The sequence below is a fragment of the Theobroma cacao genome, chromosome 6 (assembly GCF_000208745.1).
Source record: "Theobroma cacao cultivar B97-61/B2 chromosome 6, Criollo_cocoa_genome_V2, whole genome shotgun sequence".
NCBI classification, from domain to species: domain Eukaryota; kingdom Viridiplantae; phylum Streptophyta; class Magnoliopsida; order Malvales; family Malvaceae; genus Theobroma; species Theobroma cacao.
Window position 1 is genome coordinate 15,568,303 of NC_030855.1, and position 25,397 is coordinate 15,593,699.

General features: G+C 36.3%; 2 protein-coding genes across 2 annotated transcripts; both read right to left on the reverse strand.

Moving 5' to 3' along the window:
• On the reverse strand, window positions 581-2,358 carry LOC18595845 (gibberellin 3-beta-dioxygenase 1). The gene is made up of 2 exons (XM_007023957.2): window positions 1,660-2,358; window positions 581-1,241 (listed from the first exon to the last, which is right to left on the reverse strand). The coding sequence occupies exons 1-2, from the start codon at window positions 2,136-2,138 to the stop codon at window positions 605-607; spliced, it is 1,116 nt and encodes a 371-aa protein (XP_007024019.1). The 5' UTR covers window positions 2,139-2,358; the 3' UTR covers window positions 581-604.
• LOC108662437 lies at window positions 13,900-15,131 on the reverse strand. Its single transcript, XM_018122806.1, has 2 exons — window positions 14,636-15,131; window positions 13,900-14,444 (listed from the first exon to the last, which is right to left on the reverse strand). The coding sequence occupies exons 1-2, from the start codon at window positions 15,129-15,131 to the stop codon at window positions 13,900-13,902; spliced, it is 1,041 nt and encodes a 346-aa protein (XP_017978295.1).

The window sequence follows — 25,397 nt, forward strand, 5'->3', positions numbered from 1 at the left end:
ACAACTCTGTCTCTGCAATAATGCTCAAAATTCCAAAGAAAAAAAGATTGATTATATTGATGTAATCATGGCCGCATGCAATTTCTTGTTTTTCTCATGGATATTGGAGTTACATGTTCACAGGAAAATTTTTATGTTGGGTTCATTCAATGTTGTAGGTTTTGGTGATACATAGTAGCAACAGTTTTGCATCATATTCTATGTTTGATCCAATAATGAATTAGCGGACTTTTTTATCTTGATTACTGTCTTATTCGTTTGAATGGGGATCTTCCTCCATATCCGGGGCTAAAAGATGTCGGTTCTAATGTCTTTTTACATGAATATTCAAACAAGAATTTCTCCCTCTATCTCTTTCAGCACAAAGACAAAAGACAGAAGAGAGACCCTTTGTCTGGATTCCATGGTATGATTTGATATTACTTATCCGCTTGGGCCTTTTCATGGGAACTAACCCTCTCAGTATTCTCCCCTTTAGTTTACCCCTCCCAGCGCTATCCTCCATGATAGATTAGGGTCCCCATGAAAATGTCCAAAAACCAATCAAGATATGGCAAGGAATAATATAAGAGGAAGAAAATAAAAAAGCAAAAGTGACTCTCTCTTAGCCAACTGTTACGCTATTATTGTGTTCATTTACATCAACCAATCCATTTAGGGGAACACAAACCCGAACCGAGGACAGTGCCTTGTTGAAATGCTTTGCTTTGGTGTCAAGGTATTCATTCCAAGTAACTGGTCGGTAGAGGGGTGGGTGACTTGGGCCTACTAGTTTCGGATGGGGTGATATTTTGACACTGGATGGTGGCCCATATAAATAGGCTATGGATAGCCGGTGACGGGAACGGTTCACCATGGCCCGGTGAAGAACGCTCGGGTATGACCCGTTGGATAGTATATGCATCAGGTCCCCTACGTTGATCACTAGCCCGCCAGGTACCGGAGGGACTGTCACCCACTCAGCTCCCTCTTTTAGGACCTGCAACCCGCTGGTGTTGTTTTGGTAGAGGATGGTGAGGAGGGTTGAGTCCGTATGCGCGGCGAGACCCATGGCTCTCTCCGGGTCGGGACAAGCCGGGTAGAAATTCAACTGTAAGGCTGCTGAAGCCTCTCTGAAGTCACCCTTTGGGCCAGCCCATTTCATATCTTGCTTGGCTCTTATGCCTAGGGAACCCAGCACCAGCCACATCAATCTCCCTGCTAGCTTTTTCATTTCTTCCTTGTATTCTTTAATCACATCACTGAGAAAGAAACGAAGAAATGAATATGAATGCAGCAAAAACACAAACCAAAAGAAGAAAAAAAAAATCAAAACACTGTGTGGAACAGTGATGCCGCTATTATTCTGGATATAAAACAAAGCCAACAGTTGATAAGTGGGTTTTTTGTTTATTGATTCCAAATCTACTTCGTGGGACCAGGGCTTTCATTGTAATCTGTGCTAATTGCATTAAGGGATAGCAAATGGGTTTCATGTTTTGCCACAAAATAAAAAGATCAAAACAAATTAAGATAATATACAAAATATAAAATATTCATACAGAAAAGAATATACTTAATAAATAGGAGATGAAAAGCTAAACAATGATACTACATATCAAATTATAATATAATCAGATTTTGCACGTGCATGAGCATGTGTTGCCAATTGGTGCTCACCAGTAATTGCTGTAATCTTGGGGCCAAAGTTGGCGAAAATGCTCGTCTGGTGACCCGACAATAGTGAAGCCCTCTGACCACATAAGCTTAGAAAAAAAGGAGGAAATTCTTGCAAATCCATAGCCCGACACACCATCCGGTGATCTAGCAGCTTTGAGTTTTTGGTGGACCGGTAAAGAGAAAAGGGTTCGGCCAGTGCACTCCACCATGTCAAGGAGGCTAGGAGGGATGCCATGATTGATGACTTGGAAAACGCCCCACGTTTTGCATGCATGGCCGATACCTTGCAGAGCATTAGGGTCATCGAGATCGATAATCGGAACGGATTCAGCGGCAAAGGCATCGCCGCAAGGGTAGTCGTCGCGCTGATTCCATGCGTACAAGTCAGGCAGTTCTTGGAGTGAGGTAAAGTCAGGGTGTTTGAGTTGTTGGAGGTGGACAGGGTGGGCTCTAAAGGCGTCTGAGAGCCTTGAGGGCATAGTGAAAGTTCGAGAGAGGGAGAGAGAGAGAGAGATTAACTTGTGCTTGAAAAGAAGAGAGAATTGAGAGTTTAGATGAAAAAAGGACGTCTTGGTTTTTAATGAGTTAAAAGAGTTAGAAAACAGGTTAGTGGGAGCACTAGTAGAGGTGTACTTTGCTGTGAAGAAACAGAGAAAATGAGCGAAGAGATATGATGGCTTCTAGTGAGTATATATAGAGGGAGGGGGGAAAGGGTTGAGAGAGATTGGTTTTCGAATATAAAAAATAAAAAACAATAAGAGATGAGAGATGAGAGAGAATTTCATTTGATGGATTAAAAGGTTCTGATATTTATGGAGCAATTGGTGAAGTTAGACAGTGATTCATTAAATTTTATATTTTATACAAAAAGTTTAAAACAGTTATTTTCATCGTGCATATGGTTATCATATCAATTAAATGCAGACAAAAACAGGGACCGAGTATTTGACCTTGTTGCATGATTTTTTTTAAAAAAAATTAAGATTCGAACCTCTCTTCTTAAAATATTAATAAAATGTAAAAAAAAAACCCTCAAACTAATACCTTTACAATTAAGAGAAATTTAACTCACACAAATTCATTTTTCTTCTTCATTCCTCACCATAATTTTCTCTCTGTCTCTTTTTCTCGTTTTATCTTAATTCTCAAATCTTTAAATTCAAAATATCATGTTTTTAAGCACGTAACTCGGCTGATACAATTTGAAACTTAACTCGAATTACTAATTTAATTTAAATCACGAGATTAAATCTAAACCTCAAAAAACAAATAAATGAATAGAGCTGAAGGTTAATTATGTGATAATTTTGATGTAATATCATTTCTTAATAACTAAGATATGCAACAAAATTTTCTATAATAATTAATACTCTGTTAAATGCGTGTATGCACGTATATATCTTTATTTCGTAAAGAATTAGAATGCTGACCCCATGTTACTTTTCGGAATGACCAAAAACCTTTGGATTTTTAGATTGATCTCAACTAAATTAGTCAGGAGGGTCAATCTAGGAAATTTTATTTTCTTATGAATTTTATTCACATTGATATAATAACAAATATAGTGCCTTTTTTCCAATATAGTCAAGTGGAGGGAGTTGCCTCCAATATACATACGGTGGCTCAGTGTCAAGGACAACTCAAGTGGTGACAGTTGTGGCTGTACCTGCTGTAGAATTTTTACAAAAGTGAAAGAATTAGTTTATTACATATGTATATATATAACTAATTAAGATTTAGGTGATCTGTACTTGACTTTCTTTAATAAAAAATTAAATCAAATTTGATAAATTAATTAATCTCGCAAATAGATTATTTGTACAAAATTCTTATGATGATTTAAGCTCTAAAAAATTATTACGCAGACAAATTTAATAATTTAGTATTTTTTTTCATTCAAACAAACATTTTAATGAAAATTTTAAGATATAATTTTCAATATCATTCAAAATATATTATTTTTATAGTATTAATATTTACTTTTACTCACGTATCATTGTTTTATATTTTTTTTAATCAAAGGAATTGACCTTAAAGTACCCTACCAAAGTCTTGCTCCTGTGAAAAAGGGAAAGACGCGTAATTGTGAAAGTGAGATATAGCAAATTAAGAAGAGACCACGAAGCTAGCAATAGTTGATTCAAGTCCTCTCATGTGTTAATTCTCTCATGTGTCATAAAAAGAGATAACAACCCTAAATTAAGTCGACTAAAAAGAGTTTTGCAGATTTAATTTTTTTTATTTTAAAAAATAAATAAAATAAATGCAACACGGGGAGATTTAGGTACCATATTTATATGGTGGATCGATGTAATTGAAGATAGAGAGCAATTAAGTATTTATGTAGTAATTAATCTAGTTTTCTTATATTGTGATCTATACTTGGGGGTTAGATTAACTAATATATGTATATGTTCATCATCTATTGTTATTGGCATTTGCAAAATTGATGATTAGTGAATAGGCCGTATGGACATAAGAGACGATCAGTCATTATCGATTCAAAAAATGTAAATAGAAGAAAATCTCTGACGATGAAATTTTTTGTACAAAGAAAGAGAGAAGGAAGAAGATGAAGATGGTGACATAGGGAGTGGGATTAGAATGGATGAGTGTTGAGCGAGTAGTATTGGGGAGTTTTTCTTTCTTTTCTTTTCCATTTTATGTTCAGTGGTGTTGGGGGAGGTGCCGATAGAAGGGGACAGGAAATGATAGGAGAGTGAGTGTTTTGTATTGGACAAGAGAAAGAACAAAAACAGAAAGGACCATCTTGTCCTCTGCAAAACATTATAAAACTGAAGAAAGCAAAAGCATCTCGGCCTCTCAAAACCAAAGAGGGTTCCATGAAAGAGTAGGGGGCCTCTCTCCCTCCATGTGCCCTTGTCTTGTCCTCAAGTAGAAAACCATCCATATCAACAATCCCCCAATCCTCAGCCTAATCTCTCTCCACTACTTGACACTAGCTACACACCTTCACTTTGCCTAATATGACCCAATTGCCCATCCACTTGCCCTTTCAAATGGGTGGACCTCTCTCCAATATCCATGGTGGCTAGGGTATTCTCCTCGACGCGGATGGAACAAAGACAAAAACATCTTTTGGGAACATATGCACGGGTATTTCTGTCCAAAAATGAAAAAATATATATATAGAAAAGTGGGATGAGTGCTCCTATGCTTTTCACTTGTATATATATTTGGTCATTTCCATGAAAAGTAGTAAAGTTCCTTTTGGTATTTTGCGGTTAGATTTGTGTTCTTTTGTCCTACATGACCCATGTGGGCTCCCAAAAACATCACTCTTTAAACAATACAACATTTTGCGGTGTCCCAAAGCACTATCTAATGGATTTCTTTTGTTCTTTGATTTAAGGACCTCTCTCTTTCTCCTTGGACAAGGAGTTTAGAATGCTCTATTTTTTTCCTTTTGTTTGCTCTCATTCTCCTTTTTTGTGGTTACCATGGACACACAACATAATACCAACAATATTGTGATGTCATGATGGGGTGGGATAGCCCTATCATATCATATACCGTGAAGTGACCATCATATATAATATCAGACATAACCTTGTGAGCTCTGGAGCGCGCGCACATACACATGCACAATAATCATTTCACATGCATATGCAGTTCACGTGGCACAAACGTGATAAGGTCCGGTCGTTAGACAACGGTCCCAGGGTATAATGATTTAAGATAAAAGTTGGTTTGCTCTAGGGTAATAATTAGCCATCATATATATAGTTGTTACCTTTAGCCATAAATTATTAAACTCACTAATCAAATTCTCACAATGATGTCTCTTAAAGATTTTCAACATAATTAAGAATAAAAGACTCATACCCAGAAACGGATTCAGAAATTTTTCTAAGTTGTGTAATAATTAAAATAATTATAATTAAAAAAACATTAGTATTTAAATTATAGAAAAAAAATTATTTTTTCATGTAGTATTTAAATATTAATATATAAATTTTTTTTTATAAATCTACTTTGACTTGGAGTTTTGACCCTACTCCTTACAAAATTGCTAAAAAATTAATGAATTCATTAGTATAATTAATTACATAAAACTTTAATATAAATAATATAACAAATAAAAATTTTTGACACTTTAATAAGTGGTGTCATGTGACACCACTTGTCTTAATGTAAGTCCGCATGTTTTTCTACTTAAAAAATTACATGTCCAAACTTTGTTTCCCCAAATCAAAAAAAAAAATGTCATGCTTAGTGCATCAAAAAAGTAAAGGATGGGTCGTGGGGCAATCTTTAATATTAAGCCAAGATTAAGGCTCACAAAATAGATAACATGTACAAATCAAACAGTCAAATAGAGGCCATGACGCATTAATGCTAATTTATTAAGCACTTAATTTCAACACCACAGAATCATCACTCAAAAATATTTGAAAGTGCTTTTGAAATTATGACACCAAACTTAGATACAAACATATATATAAAGATATATATAGATATATATATATATATATATCTATATATTATACACCAATTGTGAAATTAAATTTTAAATTTAACAAACAAATTTATAAAATTGTTATATGTTCATTTAATTAAAAACTAATTAACTAACATAATTATTGAAGAGAAAATTGTGGAAAATAGCCCTACTGATAAGCTTATTTTAAAAATAGCCATAAATAAAAAGTTAACTATTGCACCCGAGCATTTGGCTAATTGGTTAATGCATGATCCCTTGCTTAAAAAGTAAGGTTCGAATCCCCCCTCTCCCAATTATAAAAAAAAAAAAGTTAACTATTTTTACCTAATTTTTGCAATGAGTTGACAAAATTACCCTTAAAGACATTTTAGATAAGTTAAATGCTCTCAATTTTCTCTTCCACCATTCGTCTATTGTACTCCCCATTTTTCTTTCTAATCATCTAACTCTATCTAATTTTACCACCATCACCATCTCTCTATTTATATCTTGTCATTTGGTCATATCATTGTTGATCTACAGATCAAAGAGTATGACATGGAAGGTAACAACATATTCTTGGGTTTATTAGTTTACAATCGTAAATCCCTCTCTCTGTCTATCTCTCGACATCTCGTCATGTTATCTTTAATCTACAAATCGAAAATATGACATGGTGAGTAACAATAGATTCTTGGGTTTCATGATATTGAGTTTTTTAGTGATTCAAGTCTAGTAGAACATGCCTCACAGTGTAACAAAGTGATTCATGCCTTGGTGTGTAACATCAGTAAGAAGAAAGAAGTTTGGTGAGTAATATCTGGTACTAAAGCTTTGGCCTTGGCATATAACATTTGGTATTGAAACTTTGACTTTAACGTGTAACATCTGATGTTGAAGTTTTGATTTTAACATGTAATATTTGTTGCTAAAGTTTTGGTGTGCAACATCTACTTAGGCTTCCAACGTCCTTTTATTTTTATTTTCTGTTACTAGACATGGCATGTAACTGACTCTTTTATATTTCATTATAATATAAACTCTTGAGTTAAAATGTGTAACAACATTTTTTTTCAACTATAACAATATTTTTTTGAACATAGCATATAATAACAATATTTTTTTAAACATAGCATGTAACTTGTTATCTATCTTTGTTTTTCACTTAAAATAGAGATAAAGTTTAAAATCAAAAAGGAATTTAAAATGAAAATGAAAATGTATTGAAAAATTATTCAATGCTAGGTATGAAATAGATTTGAACAAAAAGATAAACATGGTGTGTAATAACATTTTTTTTTCAACATGGCGTGTAGCAACATATTTTTGAATATGGCGTGTAACAATATTATTTTTTAAACATAATGTGTCACTTGATTTCAATCTTTGTATTTCACAAAGACATAAACTCTTGAAATTAAACACCTTAAACATGGTGTGTAACAATTTTTTTTTTCAATATGGTGTGTAATAACTCTTTTTTTCTAAGTTTTCTAAGTTGGTTCTTTCATCGAAGCTCTTATCGCAGTTGCATACCACCAGTACATTCTTAAGGTTGCAACTATCAAGACTTTGGGATCCTTCCGTAACAACTCCACCAGCTAAAGAAAAAAAACAAAAGATTCATCGAAAATCAAAATAGTTTTGTTTTCACTTCTCTTTTTCTTTTTCTCCATTTGTTCGTATGTATGTATAAGAGGATGATTATGATGATAACCCTTCCTTCTTCTTTGTTCTTTTTCATCTTTCTTTTTGTGTACTTAAATTGTTTGTTGTTAACTTTTGCACCTCTATATCATTTTTCCTGAATAGTGATGGTGTTGATTTAAAAAAAAAAAACAACAACATTTTTTTCATACTTGAATATGAGGAGTTTTTATTAAGGATAATTTTATCTAAAAAATTTGTTTCTTAACTAAAAACAGTTAAAACTAAAAAGAAGATTATTTTTTAAAACACTTTACTTTTTAGAGTTAAAAAAATCGTTCCGTTATTGAATAATGAACACTTGTCAATTTACATAAATTCATTTGTGAGATTTAAAAATTTCACTATCAATGTATTAGATAATAATAATATAAGTATATATGAATACATTAATTTGTGATGCATGATAAATGAGACGCATACATAAAACCAGGACGATTGCTGATATAGGGAACAAGTATACTGGCGTCGGTACAAATTCATATGGAGTCAATTTAGTTGGGCATCACCTCCATTTATTTATCAGTTTGTAGACTGAACTTGGGTTGACACGTACGTAGCCCGAAAACAGAGTTTGAGAGATACTTGTTTTTTACATGTCCTGTATGATTTCTATTTTTGTTAAACCAGTACGTCACAGCTTGCGTGAAGGAATTTCGAACCAATGCATTTGGTCTTTCCAGATTTGGACAACCTATTCTTTTATAATTTTTTTTTTTTGTAAAATTATATATTGTTAAACCGTTGATGTTTTGTGTTGTTCTTATGGGGAGAAACTAATTGACATTTCCGCTAGCTGCGAAGGAAGAATGATTTAGATCAGCTAGTCTCAGCCTCTGCCATTGATGATCGAACCCACTGACATGGAGAAGGTTCACTAGGGATCGTGCGATTCAAATAATTGGGATTTTAATTATCAGGTCCATTGAGTTTGATTCATATTGCATTCAAATTAAATTGAATTTGTGTAAATTTCAGATAAAATTATTAAGATGAGTTATTCTCAGATTTAGATAAGTTCAAGTACCTCAAGTCATTCTGTACGTCACCTAAGTTGATATATGCCATTGACTTTTCAAAACAAATAAGATTTTGTTGGATCATTGAACTAGATGTCTAACGTGCGGGTCCGGGAACCCGACCGTTAGACGTGGGCGACAATAAAATATCTTGGAGTCACCACTAGTCTTTTTTATCTAGGTATGATTGGCCACCTAATAAATTTGTTTTATTCGACGAAATCCCAAATTAACTTAGGAATCATTGAAAGGACAATAAACCGGCCCACGTATCTTTTAGAGTTGCGTTCGGGGAGTACGGTTACGCACAAGCAAGGGTTAGTACCCCCGTAACGTCGGTTCCACGAACGGTACCATTTAATCATATATTATCTTAACCCATTAATTTTATTCTTATGTTCTCTTAATTGTTATTTATTTAATTTGTCTTTTATTCTATCAAGTCAAAATATTTTGCGGGTTTGGCGCACACATGATGCAATCGTGAAATGCATGGCATAAAATCGAGATGATGTCAAACGAAAATCTTTTATTGAGCATACTTTCCGAATCCGCCCATCATACTGGTGGGATCCAGGAGTATTCTCTCACCTAGAGAAATAACTTAAAAATTCGCCTTCACAAGCTTACAAGGTAAATCCCATCATCGGGATAGTCATTTGGGAGTAAAAAAAAACAGTGTTTTCATGAATGCAAATCCTAATGCGGGCAAAAGCTTTTTATCAAAAATATCTCCCCGAACCCTCCCATCATACTGGTGGGATCCGGGGATACCTTCTCACCTAGGGAATTTACCAGAGAAACTCGCCTTTGCAAGCTTTTTCGAAAAGTCCCATCGTTGGGGTTATGCCCGTATACAGAATATATCTATATGCCATGACATTTAACAATGCAACAATGATACGCGACGTACTCGTAAATTCAATATCCGTTTCTTATTTAATACTTTCCTTTGATATTATTTATCATGACCAAATATTTTACATTTGTTTATTATTTTATAACCATTTCTATTTCGTCATATATTTTACCATGTTTGTATTTATTCATTTTACTATATAAAATTCCCCTAAAATCATAGTCTTAGACCACATATATTTTTTATTATCCGTAATCATTGTTATTTATGCATGTGTATTTTATCCATTTTTGTACTATTATGATTAAAAAATTTATTAATTTCTCATTTCTTTTACTTATAGATTTTGATTAATTGGTGATTAAATATATTCAAGGTTTTTTTTATTATTTGCTTAAAATTAGAAATATCGAAATTCCGAATAAGGACCCTCCCNATCACTATAAACATATTTTATTTAGCAATCTAATTTGTTTTGCATATATGCTTTATTTACTTAATTTTAAATATTCTTTTCATTCTTTAACACTTTTATTATTATGTGTACATATATTTTTTATATTTTTTCATTGGTGTTTTATTTTAATATTTATAAAGTTTAGAACATTAAGTTAAAACTACTAAATCCTAATCATACCTATAATCCTAAGAACCAGCATAATAAACCAGCCCAAATCACTCAACAAATTTGAGAAGAGTATAAAAGGGTTTACCTTTGTGGGTCAAATGAACCTAAACAGTCAGCCCGACCTGCAGTCTGTTTCAAAGGATCGTTCTGCTCCTTTGTCCAGCAGCCCTTAGCGTGCCAAAACGACACCGTTTGAAGGAGCAAAAATGAACCCTTTGTGGGTCAAAAATTGCGTCGTTTTAAAGCTATCAAACCCTATTTATAAAACCCACTTTTTCTCCTTTCCTTTTCATTTTCCCTCTTCTGTTTCTCTCTCTAACTGCTAGTTCTCTCTCTACCCCAAAAACCCCTCACCGACAGCAACCTTCAAGAACTACAAGTCGCCTTTCATCGGATCTGGTGCCGCGACGTTGGCTCTCTCTCTCTCTCTATGCCGTCGATTTCTATTCTCTCTCCCTTCGGTGGCCTTTACCCCCTCCGTTGGCCTCTCTCTTTCTTCTCCCCACTTGTGCTGTTGACCAGATCTCACTCTCCCACCCTTCGACGCTGCTCGAATCTAACCACCATATCTGGGTTTGGCCGAATCGGGGCCTTTAACCCAAACCTCTCTTTTTTTCATTTTTGGTTGATTTTTATTGTGATTTTTTTATTTTTTTTAGATTTGTGGATTGTGGTTTTTGGCTGCTAGACTAAGAATTTGATTTGCAGGTTGCTAAGGATATATTTTTTTTGAAATGCTTTCTGCTCTTTTCTTTGAAAGGTTTTTTTTGTTTTTTGTTTTGAACTTGGTTTTTCTTCTCCAAAATCCCCCTCGCTCTAGAGTTTTTTAGGGTTCTTATAGAACCCAGTTGTCCAAATTTTTGGACAATCAGAGAGGGTAATCGTGCTTTTCAGCATGAATCTTGGATAGGTGCCTTCAAGTCAAAAACAAATCTACCAGAAGTGATCTTCAAATCCTGGCCACCAGGGGAGCATTTAATGTTCCGTATTTTGTTGACAATGGAGACCAAACGTGCTTCAGCCTCTTCCTAGTTTTTACTTTTATTTTTATTTTTATTATATTATACCATTATTTACTTTTATTTTTATTTTTTTTGGTTGATTTTGAATGGTTGTCTACAGTTGCCCCTCTTTGTACATTCTTGAGAATCAAGAATAGTGCAAAGACGTAGACGCCACATTCGACTCATCTCGAAGCCAATTGATTTAAGCAATTCGATCTAGGCTTGACCTATCTCAAAACAATTTTGATTTTAAAAATAAAACTACTAGGCTTGACCTGGGTTCAAAAATGAAATCTCTAAACTTGTTTAAGCACGACCTATCTCAAAATAGGTTCGATTTAAACAAAATTGAAATTCTTAGACTTGATCTAGGCTCAATCTATCTCACAATAGGTTCTATTTAAAAATTGAAATTCCTAGACTTTATCTAGGCTTGATCTATCTCAAAATAGGTTCGATTTTAAAAAATGAAATTCCTAGACTTAATCTAGGTTCGACCTATCTCAAAACAGGTTCGATTTAAAAAAAATGAAATTCCTAGACTTAATCTAGGCTTGATTTATCTCAAAACAGGTTTGATTTAAAAATTAAAATTTCTAGACTTAATCTAGGCTCGACTTATCTCAAAAAAAGTTCGATTTAAAAATTGAAATTTCTAAACTTAATCTAGGCTCGACCTATCTCAAAACAGGTTTGTTTTAAAAAAAATGAAATTCCTAGATTTAATCTAGGCTCGACCAATCTCAAAACAGGTTCGATTTAAAAATTAAAATTCCTAGACTTAATCTAGGCTCGACCTATCTCAAAACAAGTTCGATTTAAAAATTGAAATTCCTAACCTTAATCTAGGCTTGACTTATCTCAAAACAGGTTTGATTTAATTCTCTAATGCCAACTTAATTGGATTAACATGAAATGAAAAGACTCAAATCCTTCCATCAAAGTTTTTACAACCTCAACACTTTAGGTCGAGTGAATTTCTACCTTTGAAGTTTGGAACATGAATTAATTTTGATTCTTGTCAAGTGCATGGCTAGGCATGTATGCATGATTGACATGATAGAATGTTTTTCATGTTTATGATTCATTAAGGTTCCAAGACCCTTCTCTTGCTTCAACCAATTTTTCACTGCAGCTTTTAATGACCTTCGTCTTGTGCCTTTCTTCATTAGCTGACATTCTTGATTTTCCTTAGGCATTCCCCCTTCTTTTGACATTTGACTTTTTTGCTCAAGTTTAAAGCTCTGCCATTCCTTTTTCTCATCATCAAGTCTTTTGTTGAACAATGAACGTAATTTCTTGCTTAGTTAGTTCATTTCCTCACCAATCATCATTTATTTCCATGACAATCATCATGTTGGATTATGTATTAGTGGAAAGCAAGGTTTGAAATATAGAAGTGAAGAAGGATTTCATATATATAAAAGTGTAAAAAGGATCAAAAGGAGGGAAATTTACAAAGTAATGATTAGATCTTTCAAACAATGAACACTTAGGCCATTTAGAGAAAACACTCTGATTTTTTATTTCAAGAATTGTCCTTGATTAATGCTTTGAGCAAATTTGTAGGTCGCAGACTTCATAATTTCCCCCTGTTTTGTGAAATTATAGAGTCCCGTTCATAGTGTAGTTTCGCCTCAATTTGGTACACTTTTATTCCAAATTCTTACCTTTTGGCCTCAAGCTGCCCTTTTCAGGTTTTCAACTGAGCCTTCTCCTTTGGGTATGAGTTGCCCTTTTCGAGATTTCAACACAAGCCCCCTCCTTTTTACTTATATTTTTTGTTTTCTTTTTGTTTTTGTTTGTTTGTTTTTTTTTTAAGCATAATACTTTTTCACAGCATCCGTATTTATCGGATTAGGCAAATCTCCCCCATCCATGCCAGCCAAAATTAAAGCTCCTCCTGAAAAAGCCTTCTTTACCACATATGGCCCTTCCCAATTCGGCATCCACTTTTCCCGAAAATCAGTTTGATTAGGGAGTATTCTCTTGAGAACCAACTCTCTTTCTCGGAACTGCCTGGGACGAACTTTTTTCTCGTATGCTCGCATCATCCTTTGTTGGTACATCTGGCCATGACAAAGAGCCGCAAGCCTTTTTTCCACAATCTGGTTCAATTGTTCATAGCGAGAGCGGATTCACTCAGCATCTTCTAATTTTGTTTCCATCAACACCCTCAATGATGGGATTTCTACTTCAACAGGTAGAACTGCTTTTATACCATATACTAATGAGTACGGAGTTGCCCCCGTGGAGGTACGCACAAAAGTTCGATATGCGTGCAAGGCAAAAGAAAGTTTCTCGTGCCAATCTTTATAGACTTTAGTCATCTTTTCAATAATCTTTTTAATGTTTTTGTTGGCTGCCTCTACCGCTCTGTTCATCTTCGGACAGTAAGTTGTCGAGTTATGATGCTTGATTTTGAATTTAGCACAAGCCTCCTTCACCATTGCACCATTCAAATTGCTTGCATTATCAGTAATGATCATTTTTGGCAACCCATATCTACATATTATCTCCCTTTGGATGAACTTGCACACCACCTTTTATGTCACATTGGCATAAGAAGTCGCTTCTACCTATTTCGTGAAATAATCAATGGCCACCAATATGAATCGATGTCCATTAGAGGCTTTTGGAGTAATAAGCCCAATCACATCCATTCCCCACATTGAAAATGGCCAAGGTGCCGTGAAAACGTGCAATGGGGCTAGTGGAGCATGGATCCTATCTGCATAAATCTGACACTTGTGGCACCTTCGAACGAAGTTTATGCAGTTTGATTCCAATGTCAACCAATAATATCCAGCTCTCATAATTTGTCTGGCCAACATATGTCCATTAAAGTGAGCTCCACAAGTTCCTTCGTGGACTTCTTCCATTATTTTGTTGGCCTCAGTAGCATCCACACATCTCAAAAGTACTTGATCCTGACATCTTTTGTATAGCACTTCTCCGCTCAAGAAGAAACCCGTTGCTAATCTTCTAAGGGTCCATTTGTCATTGTCCGTGGCATTCTCCGGATATGCCTGGTGCCTAATGTATTGCATGATATCATGATACCATGGCTTACCATCAACCTCTTCTTCAACATACAGGCAGTGTATGGAGACTTCATAGATTTCTAAATCAAAAGGGCATACATCAGTCATTTTTTTTTTATTTTGAACATTGCTGCAAGAGTTGCCAAAGCATCAGCAATTTGATTATCTTCTCGAGGCAAATGGTTGAAGCTGATTTCCTTGAACTGTTTGCTTAATTCTGTAACCAGCTTTTGATATGGAACTAGTTTAGAATCTCTAGTTTCCCATTCACCTTTCATTTGACATATCACCAAAGCTGAATCTCCGTAAACCTCTATTGTTCTAACCTTCATCTCGATTGCTGCTTGTAATCCCATTAGCAAAGCCTCATACTCCACCATATTATTAGTACAATTGAAATTCAATCTTGCCGTGGCTGGATAGTACTTTTCATTTGGAGAAACCAACACTGTCCCAATTCCGTGCCCCAAAGCATTAGATGCTCCATCAAAATACATCTTCCATGGATTAGGTTCATTAGGGTCGTCCTTTTCTATGTGCAAGATGGCCATCAAATCTTCGTCTGGAAAATCAAAACTTACAGGTTCATAATCCTCAGTAGCTCGATCTGTGAGGAAATCAGCGATGGCGCTCCTTTTGATTGATTTTTTGGACACATACACAATATCATACTCAGATACTAGAACTTGCCACCGTGCTATTCTTCCAAACAAGACAAGTTTTTCGAAAATATACTTGATGGGATCCAATTTTGCCACTAACCACATTGTATGATACAACATATATTGTCGAAGTCTTTGGGCGGTCCATGCTAGCGCACAACACATCTTTTCGAGCGTAGAGTATTTGGACTCATACTACGTGAATTTCTTGTTCAAGTAATATATGGCCTGTTCTTTCTTCCCAATTTTATCATGTTGTCCCAGTACACATCCCATGAAATTCTTGTTCACAGTCAAATACAAAATAAGAGGTTTTCTAGCCGTTGGTGGCACCAACATTGGTGGATTTGTGAGATATTCTTTGATTTTATCAAAAGCCATTTGACATTCTTCATTCCACTCTCTTGGGTCTCGTTTTCGAAGCAGCTTGAAGATTGGATCACATTTGCAAGTGAGCTGGGATATGAATCGAGCAATGTAATTCAACCTCCTTAAAAATTCTCTCACTTCTTTTTGCGTTTTGGGAGGTGGCAACTCTTGAATGGCTCGTATCTTATCCAAGTCCACTTCAATTCCCTTTTCACTTACTACAAACCTCAACAACTTCCCAAAAGTAACACCAAAAGTGCATTTTGCAAGATTCAACTTGAGCTGAAAATTTCGCAATCTCTCGAATAGCTTCTTGAGATTGACAGTATGATCCTTTTCTGTACGAGATTTCGCAATCATGTCATCCACATATACCTCTATCTCTTTATGCATCATATCGGGGAACAAGGTTACCATTGCCCTTTGATAGGTGGCACCTGCATTCTTCAATCCAAATGGCATTACTTTGTAACAAAACGTTCCCCACATGGTTACCAACGTTGTTTTTTCCATATCTTCAGGTGCCATCTTAATCTGGTTGTACCCTGAAAAACCATCCATAAATGAGAATAAAGCATGCTTTGTTGTGTTATCCACAAGAGTATCGATATGTGGTAAAGGGAAGCTATCTTTCAGACTCGCCCTGTTCAAATCCCTATAATCAACGCACATTCGAACGATTCCATCCTTCTTAGGAACTGGGACTATATTAGCTACCCATTAAGGATACTTGGCCACCTTCAAGAACCCAGCGTCAAATTACTTCTTTACTTCTTCTTTAATCTTCAGCAACATTTCTGGCTTCATCCTTATCAATTTCTACTTAATAGGCTTACAATCTAGTCTCAAAGGCAACTTGTGGACAACAATGTCAGTATCAAGACCTAGCATGTCTTGATATGACCAAGCAAACACATCCACATATTCACGGAGCAGTTCTTCTAGCTTTTGTTGTTCATCGAATGATAGCGAGCTGTCAATCTTATTTTCTTTCTTTTCTTCCCCATTTCCCAAGTTAATCATTTCTGTGAGTTCTTGATGAGGTAAAATCTTCTTTTCCTCCTGTTCCAACAATCTTGACAAATCAAGGGGTAAGTCATAGTCATCCACTTCCTCTTCATTTTTCAATTCATCAATGTTCGAAACTTTCTCGAAATCAAAACTCAAATTGTTCTCCAGATTGTCTTCGTTTCATTATTTAAAGACCTGCAAATAGGTAAACTTGGACACGTGTATGGGCTAAATGACGAGAAAATATGCAAAAAGGTTGATGAATGCATTGTCATTTACTTAAATGATAAAGGTAACAGAAAGCCCTACTTAAACAAGAAATTATTCTTAACACCCTTGGGCATAGGCATTTAGATAAATTTGTTCATTACATTTTCAAGGACTGAAAGATGATAGGTAACTCTGTGGCTGTCCAATTGATTAGCTCCTCTCCTAGCAGTACTTGATACACCATAGGGACCTTCTCGTTAAATTCTTCGTCTTTGATCATATGGATTGACAACTCATCAAACATCTGCAGAACCTGATTGACCTTTGTTGGTGCTTCGAAATGAATGTAACCTGCAGAGCAAAAACTCTCATACAAGTACGAAATTATCCTTTTCTCAAATTCTTCTGCCTTTCCCTTAAGCTGAGCCATCCTTTTAATCTTCTTTTGGGCTGTCAATTTCTTTCTCTCTTCTTTGGTAGGCTTGTACCCCAAACCAAACCTTTTCTCATTCTTTATTAGAGTCAAATGACGGTTAATTCCTTGTAAATTCTTTCCTAGCCCTAAACCTGCATGGCATCATTTTCCCACTGTCTGCTAAACCCCCATTTTTGTTGCTACTGACAAACAAGGAGTCGGTATCACTTCTCTTTCCCCCACATAAGTAGCATTAACAAATTCAAAAGATCTGAAAAAGCATTCTAGGACTTCTTTTGTCTCCTCTACATAGGGAGCAGATGATGGTTGAATGGCCAATATGTCTTCCTTCGCAGATACACTTATCAGTTGGCCCTCAGCTATGAATTTAACCTTTTGATGAAGGGAAGATGGTATGGCTCCCGCCATATGAATCCATGGACACCCTAGTAAGCAATTGTAAGATGGGGCAATGTCCATGACTTGAAATTGGACCTAAAAAATGCAAGGACCAATTTTTATCGGTAGTTCAATGTCCCCTACCACCTTTCTTATGGTCCCGTCGAAAGCCTTTACAACCATGTGGCTGGTTCTCATATAAGACATCTCTATAGGCAACTTGGTTAAAGTAGAGCGAGGCATGACATTTAAAGTTGAGCCATTGTCGATCAAGACCCTGGGCACGGCGTAGTCCTTGCAATTGATGGTAATGTGCAGAGCTTTGTTACTTCCCCTGCCAGCCGATGGAATTTCCTCATTATTAAAGGCAATGAAGTTCCCCACTATAATGCTTCCCACGATATGGTCCAACTTTTTCACCGATATATCATGAGCCACGTAAGCTTGATTTAAGACCTTGAGTAGCACATTCCTATGTGCTTCCGAATTCAAAAGCAAAGATAACAGCGAGATACGAGTAGGCATTCTTGTTAATTGCTCCACCACACTATACTCACTGTGTTTGATAAATTTGAGAAATTCACCTGCTTCTTTTTTCGTAACAGGCTTTTTAATCTCATTGTTCGGAGCAATTGGAGGTTCGGTGGTTTGGTCCTTGAGAAAGGTACTTGCTTTTTTCAGATCTTCTTCTTGTTTGGATTTTCTTTTTTCAACCCTTTCTGCAATCTCAAGAGAATAACATCGTTCACTTCGCGTTATACCTCCCACGCCGGTTAGATCTGTAGAAGATACTTGAGAAGTAAGGGGAGCCATACCTAAGATATTACATTCGTAATTCCAGGGAACAACCTTCTCACTCTTGTACGAGAATGGGCTACGAATTTCGATGGTAATACCATTTTCAACAACAGTAGGAGATGTATCATTCATCAGACTCCTGTTTTCTTCATAAAAGATGGTGAGAGGTTTAGGTTTGTTCACCCCAGATGAACTTGATGCCACTTTAGCTAGGGTATCTTCATTTATGGTTCCAACCAAATCCTCTTCGCCTTCTTCATAAAACTCAATTATCGACAAATCCATCAATTCTTGCAACTTACAACGAAAGCCATCACAATTTTGAATGGAATGCCCAACTGCCCCCATATGAAATTTGCAAGAATGAGTAAAATCATGCCCTAATTATTTTGTGTTTATGGATTCTGGAGTGATGGCATTTATTTTGAACAACGCCTCAAACACTTCATCCATTGGCGTTTGAATCTCATCAATACTCCTTTTCACCCTTTGAATCATCCTTCATATATGTCGTTCACTGTTGGACTTCCATGGTTAGGTAAAGGATTCCCATCAACATTTGAATTGCCCTTTTTAGCAAAATTTAAAAGTCCTGCCTTAATGAGCGCTTGGACCTTATGTTTTAACGTAGTATAATTCTCCGTGGAGTGTCTTTGAATTCCAAAATGGTAATCACAATGCGCATTCAGGTCATACCATCTCAGAAAAAGAGGTCGGAGTGGTTCTAAAGGGGTTCGAGCAAGGAGTCGATTTTCTATGAGTTGTGGCAACAATGTGGTGTAAGGGACTGGGATATGGTCAAACTTAGGTTTTTCTAGGATAGTTTTAGGTCCTTTTTTACTGTTACTAGGATTATTGGTTAAAGCTACGGGTCTTGGTGGTGGAGCTTGTGGGAGAACATTGGTCTGAAACGTTGGTTGTGGGGCAGGTTGGTACACATATGGGTTTTGTGCGATGTTGCCTATGTTCGGATAGAAGGGTTTGTATGGGGGGTACGAGTGATATGGGTTAAAGTTGTTGTTTTGTTGTCTGTCGTGGGCGACCGCTTGCACATCCCCTTCTTTTCTCTTTGGCATTCTCCCTTTCTTTGAGCTAGTAACTTCATGTCCTTCAATTTTCCCACTTTTGATAGCTCCTTCTATTATTTCTCCAGATAAAACCAAATCCGTAAAGTTTTTCATGGCATTGCCGATCAAGCTCTCATAGAATGGAGCTCGGAGTGTGTTTATGAACAACATAGTCATTTCCTTATCAGTGAGAGGTGGCTGAACTTACGCTACTGTATCCCTCCACCTTTAGGCATATTCCTTGAAGCTCTCACTTTGCTTCTTTTCCATAGTTTGCAATGACAACCGATCAGGGGCTAATTCAACCACATGCTTGTATTGGGCTATGAAGGCTCTTGCTAGGTCTTTCTAAGTCTTAATACGATTTCGATCTAGCTGTACGTACCCCAGAGCAACTAACCCAGTCAAGCTGTCCTAGAAAAAATAGATCAGTAGCTTGTCATCATGAGACTGTGCAACCAGCTTTCGACAATACATGGTAATATGTGCCATGAGACACTTTGTTCCATCATATTTTTCAAATTTCAAAACCTTGAACTTGGCAGGGATTAGTACATTGAGCACTAAGCATAGTTCGACCGCGTCCATGGTACCGAACCTATCAACTCCTTCAATAGCACGAAGGCGCTCTTCCAACAAATCATACTTTTTTTTATCTTTTTCATTTTCTCCTGTTTGTGATGAGCTCTTTCTTAGTTTCTCTTGCTCTTTTGGATCATCTAAATTCGGAACATGTATTGGTTCAATAGGATTTATACTGCAATTCGACCCAAATTGCCCATGAGTCGGTTGATGGCCTATTGGGGGTGGTACATTGTAATAAACGGATGGTGTTACTTGAGGGTGGATCCTTTGAAAGGTTTGGGCATGGGATGGAGTGAATCCCGGGGGATAAGATGGATCATCCTTTTGGTTTCCAGTGTCTTCTGCTAGTGGGTTTTCTAACGGAGCTAACTCTTCTGCAACCCTTTTTCCTTTACTTAAGCTTGTCATTAATTCCATCATCTTTGCTAACTGTTCTCTCATTTCTTCTTGAGCTCTTTCCATTCTATCCATCCGCTCCTTTTGTTCTTCTTCCATGATCCTTGCTCGCTGACACATATTATGAACAAGCTGGTCACTTAGCTTAGGTGGTCGAGCTATTTTTGGAACCTTATTGTTTAAACCATAAACATGAATTAGATGCATTCTTATTTTATGAATGTGAAAAAAAAAATTATTATTATTTTTTACTTGTTTTCGAAGAATGGCAAGAATTAAATTGTTGTGCCTTTTATGGAACAAATTATGCACATGTGATGCAAATGCAAAATATTGGCCATCCAACAATAATTGTCGTGGGGAATCTTGATTCATAAAAGTTAGGCATCCGATTACATCACTACTTAGAACATTTACATTATTGGCCTTAAAAGAAATAGCCAACTCGATCATACTGGTCTTGTACTAGCTTGAGGTGGCGTATCAGTCGCTCACTAAGCTCATCTTTCGGAATAATCTATCTCTTAAGCTCTTCGGTCTTGTTTGCCATTTCCCTTGCTTTGTAGGCTACCTCCCTCATTTGAATCAATAACCATTCCATCTCAGACTGCTTCCTTCGGAGGTCTTGCTCGTACGAGCTTTTCACTTCTCGCATTCAGAAGCATTCTTGCCTATTATCTTCATATTGCTCTCTATAGCCTTCCATGGCCGCTTCCAATAAGTTGCAATCACTCCTAAGTTCTTGTATGGTCCGTTCTTGTAGTTGTATCTTGTTCTGTAAAGAATTATTAATGGTTTGCATTCCTTGGATCCTGGTGACTAAAGATGAACATGTCACATTCGAACTTTCAAACTTGCTCTTCCACTCGTTTTGGTCATCAAAAGCCTTTTGAACTTTTCTTGAGGCTTCTTTCTTTACTTCTTCAAGTTCTGCTTCATATCTACGCTTCATATTCATCATTTCGGTCTCCAGTTTCCTTCTAACTAGTTCACTTTCTAAAAGGATATCTTGAGGTTCTGGACCAACATAAAAAATTTGGATGCACTTTTTGGAGGACAAACAATGTCTTTTATTCATTGAGCATGCCAAGCTAAGTATCCGGTGGTGACCTCATTAGTGAACCTTCCTTGATCCACTCAACTTGTTTTCTTCCATGCCTGAATAATATCTTGGATCTTCTTAAGGGTTCCCGGCTCTCCGTATGTAAACTCTAGTTGGTTAAGCCTATGTGTCATTGGTACAAACTGTTCAGACCCGAATTACCTCCGTACCATTATTGGGGCATAACTAATAACTCCCCACGGTCCCATCAGTGGTACCCACGGTTCATCCCCACATTTATACATTACTTGCATCCTAGGCATCCAAGGAGCCCTCCAAGTCACCTCCACACTTATAAGCCTCCGAAGTCTGGCAATCCATTCTTTTTTTCTCTTACAAATTGGCCATTCACTTTCGCAAAATTCGTGAATAGGGCAACTCGATGAGAGGAATGGCTTCCGAAATCTATCAACTTTGCATTCGAAATGGCTCTTTATCCATATCGTGAGAAGTTGGGCACATCCGATGAAACGCCCTTCACCCTTTCGAAGGTAATAATTCAGGGACCTCAATGTCTCGGTTATAATGGTTGGAGCTGGATTGATGTTTCTTGTTACTTGGTCAAAGAAATCAATGATTGAAACTTCAACATGCCCTAGGATTTTTGGGAAAATTACCAACCCATATATTGCCAAGGCAAAGGCAAGATGACCTTGCTCATCTTCCTTGTGTTTCTTAATGTAATTATTTAGGAAAATCCATAGAAGGCATTCAATATCTCCTTTTTTCTTCAAGTTCTGATCAATTTCTTCCGTAGTGACATCTAATAACTTGGCCAATTTTCTCCGATGTCCAGTCTTTTGAGCCCTCCAATATACCTTGTCGGGTTACATTGGATCTATGTGGAGCAATGATGAATACTCCTCTATTGTCGGTGTCATATCTACCTCATTGACTATGAAACACCGGTAAGAGGAATCTCAAAATTGAGTGATTGCCCTAAGTAGCTGATCGTCTACATGTACATAGAGAAGCCATGCGATGTGCCCACTTGGTGCAGAAACTATCTCGACTATTACGCCTCTATTGCTCCTAAATATCTGTCATTTCTGAAAGGTCATTTTGTTTGAGATCAAGATGAACCTTTTCTGGGAGAGTCAGGATATGCCCTTTAGCCAATCAATCCCCTTCGGTTTGTTGAGTTTCTCCCATTTGTAGTTCAACCTCATAGTCATTCTTGTATTTATTGAGTGAGCTAGTCGATGACGATGCCATGTAATCAAGACTCCTTCAATCAATCAGTTGTTGTATAGCCAATATTTCCCTATATGCAATGATGCGAATGGATGCATGACAGATGAAAGAAAGAGAAAACGAATATTCAAGTCAGTACGATGGGTTGCATTAACTTTTAAAAATAAAATAGTAACCATTGTCATGGGTATTTATTACGTTGTTGGACGTAGCCTACTCCACGACTTTTATTATTTTTGGTGAGAATTTAAAGCAAAGGATGTAAAAGGAGTTCCTTCACGTGTGCCTAATTCACGGTCATACTCTTTAACGCCTGGGTGAGGCTCTACCTAGGTAAAAGGTACTTACGGCACTCTATATGCTGGGCTTGGTTTTGAATTCGGCTAAAGGTTCCCAAATTGTTCCTCACTATCATCCATTCGGACTAGTAAGACACCCTGATCCTCACCCATTATAGGCTTCAAACGGACTAGGTTCAATTTGAGTGGGAGTGTTTACTAGCCCATGCGGAGGTTATCACCTCACGAGAGCGTAGTTACTAAACTTCCTCCTAATAAAGAACAAAGCTCGGGTAAAAGGCTTATGCATGAATGCAACACATGTCGTGTGTGTGAAGGAACATACCAACTTTTGATGGACAATCTCGCATCCCTCTATTCTAAATCCCCCACAATTTAAAAAAAAATCAATAAAATAATGATTATAAAACAATTAATGCACAAAATTAAATGCATATAACAAATGCTCAAATTTAAAGGAAACACTAAATTATTTAAGGCTCAAGATAACCTTTGATTAATTATGGCTCGACGCTCTTTTATCCCTAGTGGAGTCGTCAAGCTGTCGTAAAGTGCGGGTTCGAGAACCCGACCGCTAGACATGGGCGAAAATAAAATATCTTGGAGTCACCACCAATCTTTTTTATCTAAGTGTGATTGGCCACCTAATAAATTTGTTTTATTCGATGAAATCCTAAATTAACTTAGGAATCATTGAAAGGACGACAAATCGGCCTATGTATCTTTTAGAGTTGGGTTCAGAAGTACGGTTACGCACAGGGAAGGGTTAGCACCCCCGTGACGCCCCGTTCCACGAACTGTACCATTTAATCATATATTATCTTAACCCATTAATTTTATTCTTATGTTTCCTTAATTGTTGTTTATTTAATTTGTCTTTTATTCTATCAAGTCAAAATATTTTACGGGTTTGGCGCACACATGATGCAATCGTGAAATGCATGGCATAAAATCGAGATGATATCAAACGAAAATCTTTTATTGAGCGTACTTTCCGAATCTGCCCATCATACTGGTGGGATCCGGGAGTATTCTCTCACCTAGAGAAATACCTTAAAAACTTGCCTTCGCAAGCTTACAAGGTAAATCCTATCATCGGGATAGTCATTTGCGAGTAAGAAAAAATAGTGTTTTCATGAATGCAAATCCTAATGCGGGCAAAAGCTTTTTATCAAAGATATCTCCCCGAACCCTCCCATCATACTGGTGGGATCTGGGGATACCTTCTCACCTAGGGAATTTACCGGAAAAACTCCCCTTCGCAAGCTTTTTCGAAAAGTCCCATCGTCGGGGTTATGCCCATATACATAATATATCTATATGCCATGACATTTAACAATGCAACAATGATACGCGACGTACTCGTAAATTCAATATTCGTTTCTTATTTAATACTTTCCTTTGATATTATTTATCATGACCAAATATTTTACATTTGTTTATTATTTTTATAACCATTTCTATTTCGTCATATATTTTACCATGTTTGTATTTATTCATTTTACTATATAAAATTCCCCTAAAATCATAGTCTTAGACCACATATATTTTTTATTATCCGTAATCATTGTTATTTATGCATGTGTATTTTATCCATTTTTGTATTATTATGATTAACAAATTTATTAATTTCTCATTTCTTTTACTTATAGATTTTGATTAATTAGTGATTAAATATATTCAAGGTTTTTTTTTATTATTTGCTTAAAATTAGAAATATCGAAATTTCGAATCAGGGCCCTCCCATCATACTAGTGGGGTCCTAATCGAAATTCCAAACCTAGGAAAATTGTCACGACCCAAATTCCGGGCCATGACCGACGCGTGAGCCCAATGGACTTAGTCCACTAAGCCCAAGAAAGCCTATTAATATGACGTGTTCATCATTCCATCATAAACTACTAAGTCACATTTCATAACTCAGGATCAAAATAATATTAAACATTTACCACCTTATACTGGCATACTGAACAAGTGTATATACATTATCTACAACATGTATCTTAATAATTTACATAAGGTTTGTCTATACACAACAAAAGAATACTCGACTTCTAGCAGAGGGACTCGGACGAATGTATAGTTACTGAATGTCGAGACACCTACCAAAAGATGGATACAAGTTTACAAGGACACCTCGTCCTAGTTACCAGCTGTCTCGTAATCTAAAAACATGAAATTGAAAACGGTGAGTATAAACCCAGTGAGTGAACAAGGAAGGGAACAAGCAACAATAAGGGAGAATTTAAAATCATGATGCACTTGTCTCAAAACAATGCAATTTAGTTTCATTCATATTAAAAATTTCATTGATATTAAAAACCCCTCATCAAGCCCTTAAATGATAAATCATTTGAAAATCATGAACCCATACATAACGAACCATTTGAAAAATGAAGGCTTCAATGATACGCAAGCAAGTCAAATACGACAACGAATCTTCGCTGCAGCGACGTTGGGATTAAGTTATTAGCCGAACGAGGGTTTCTCACTAAACCTCATCATTTTAAACTTAACTCATTTAGT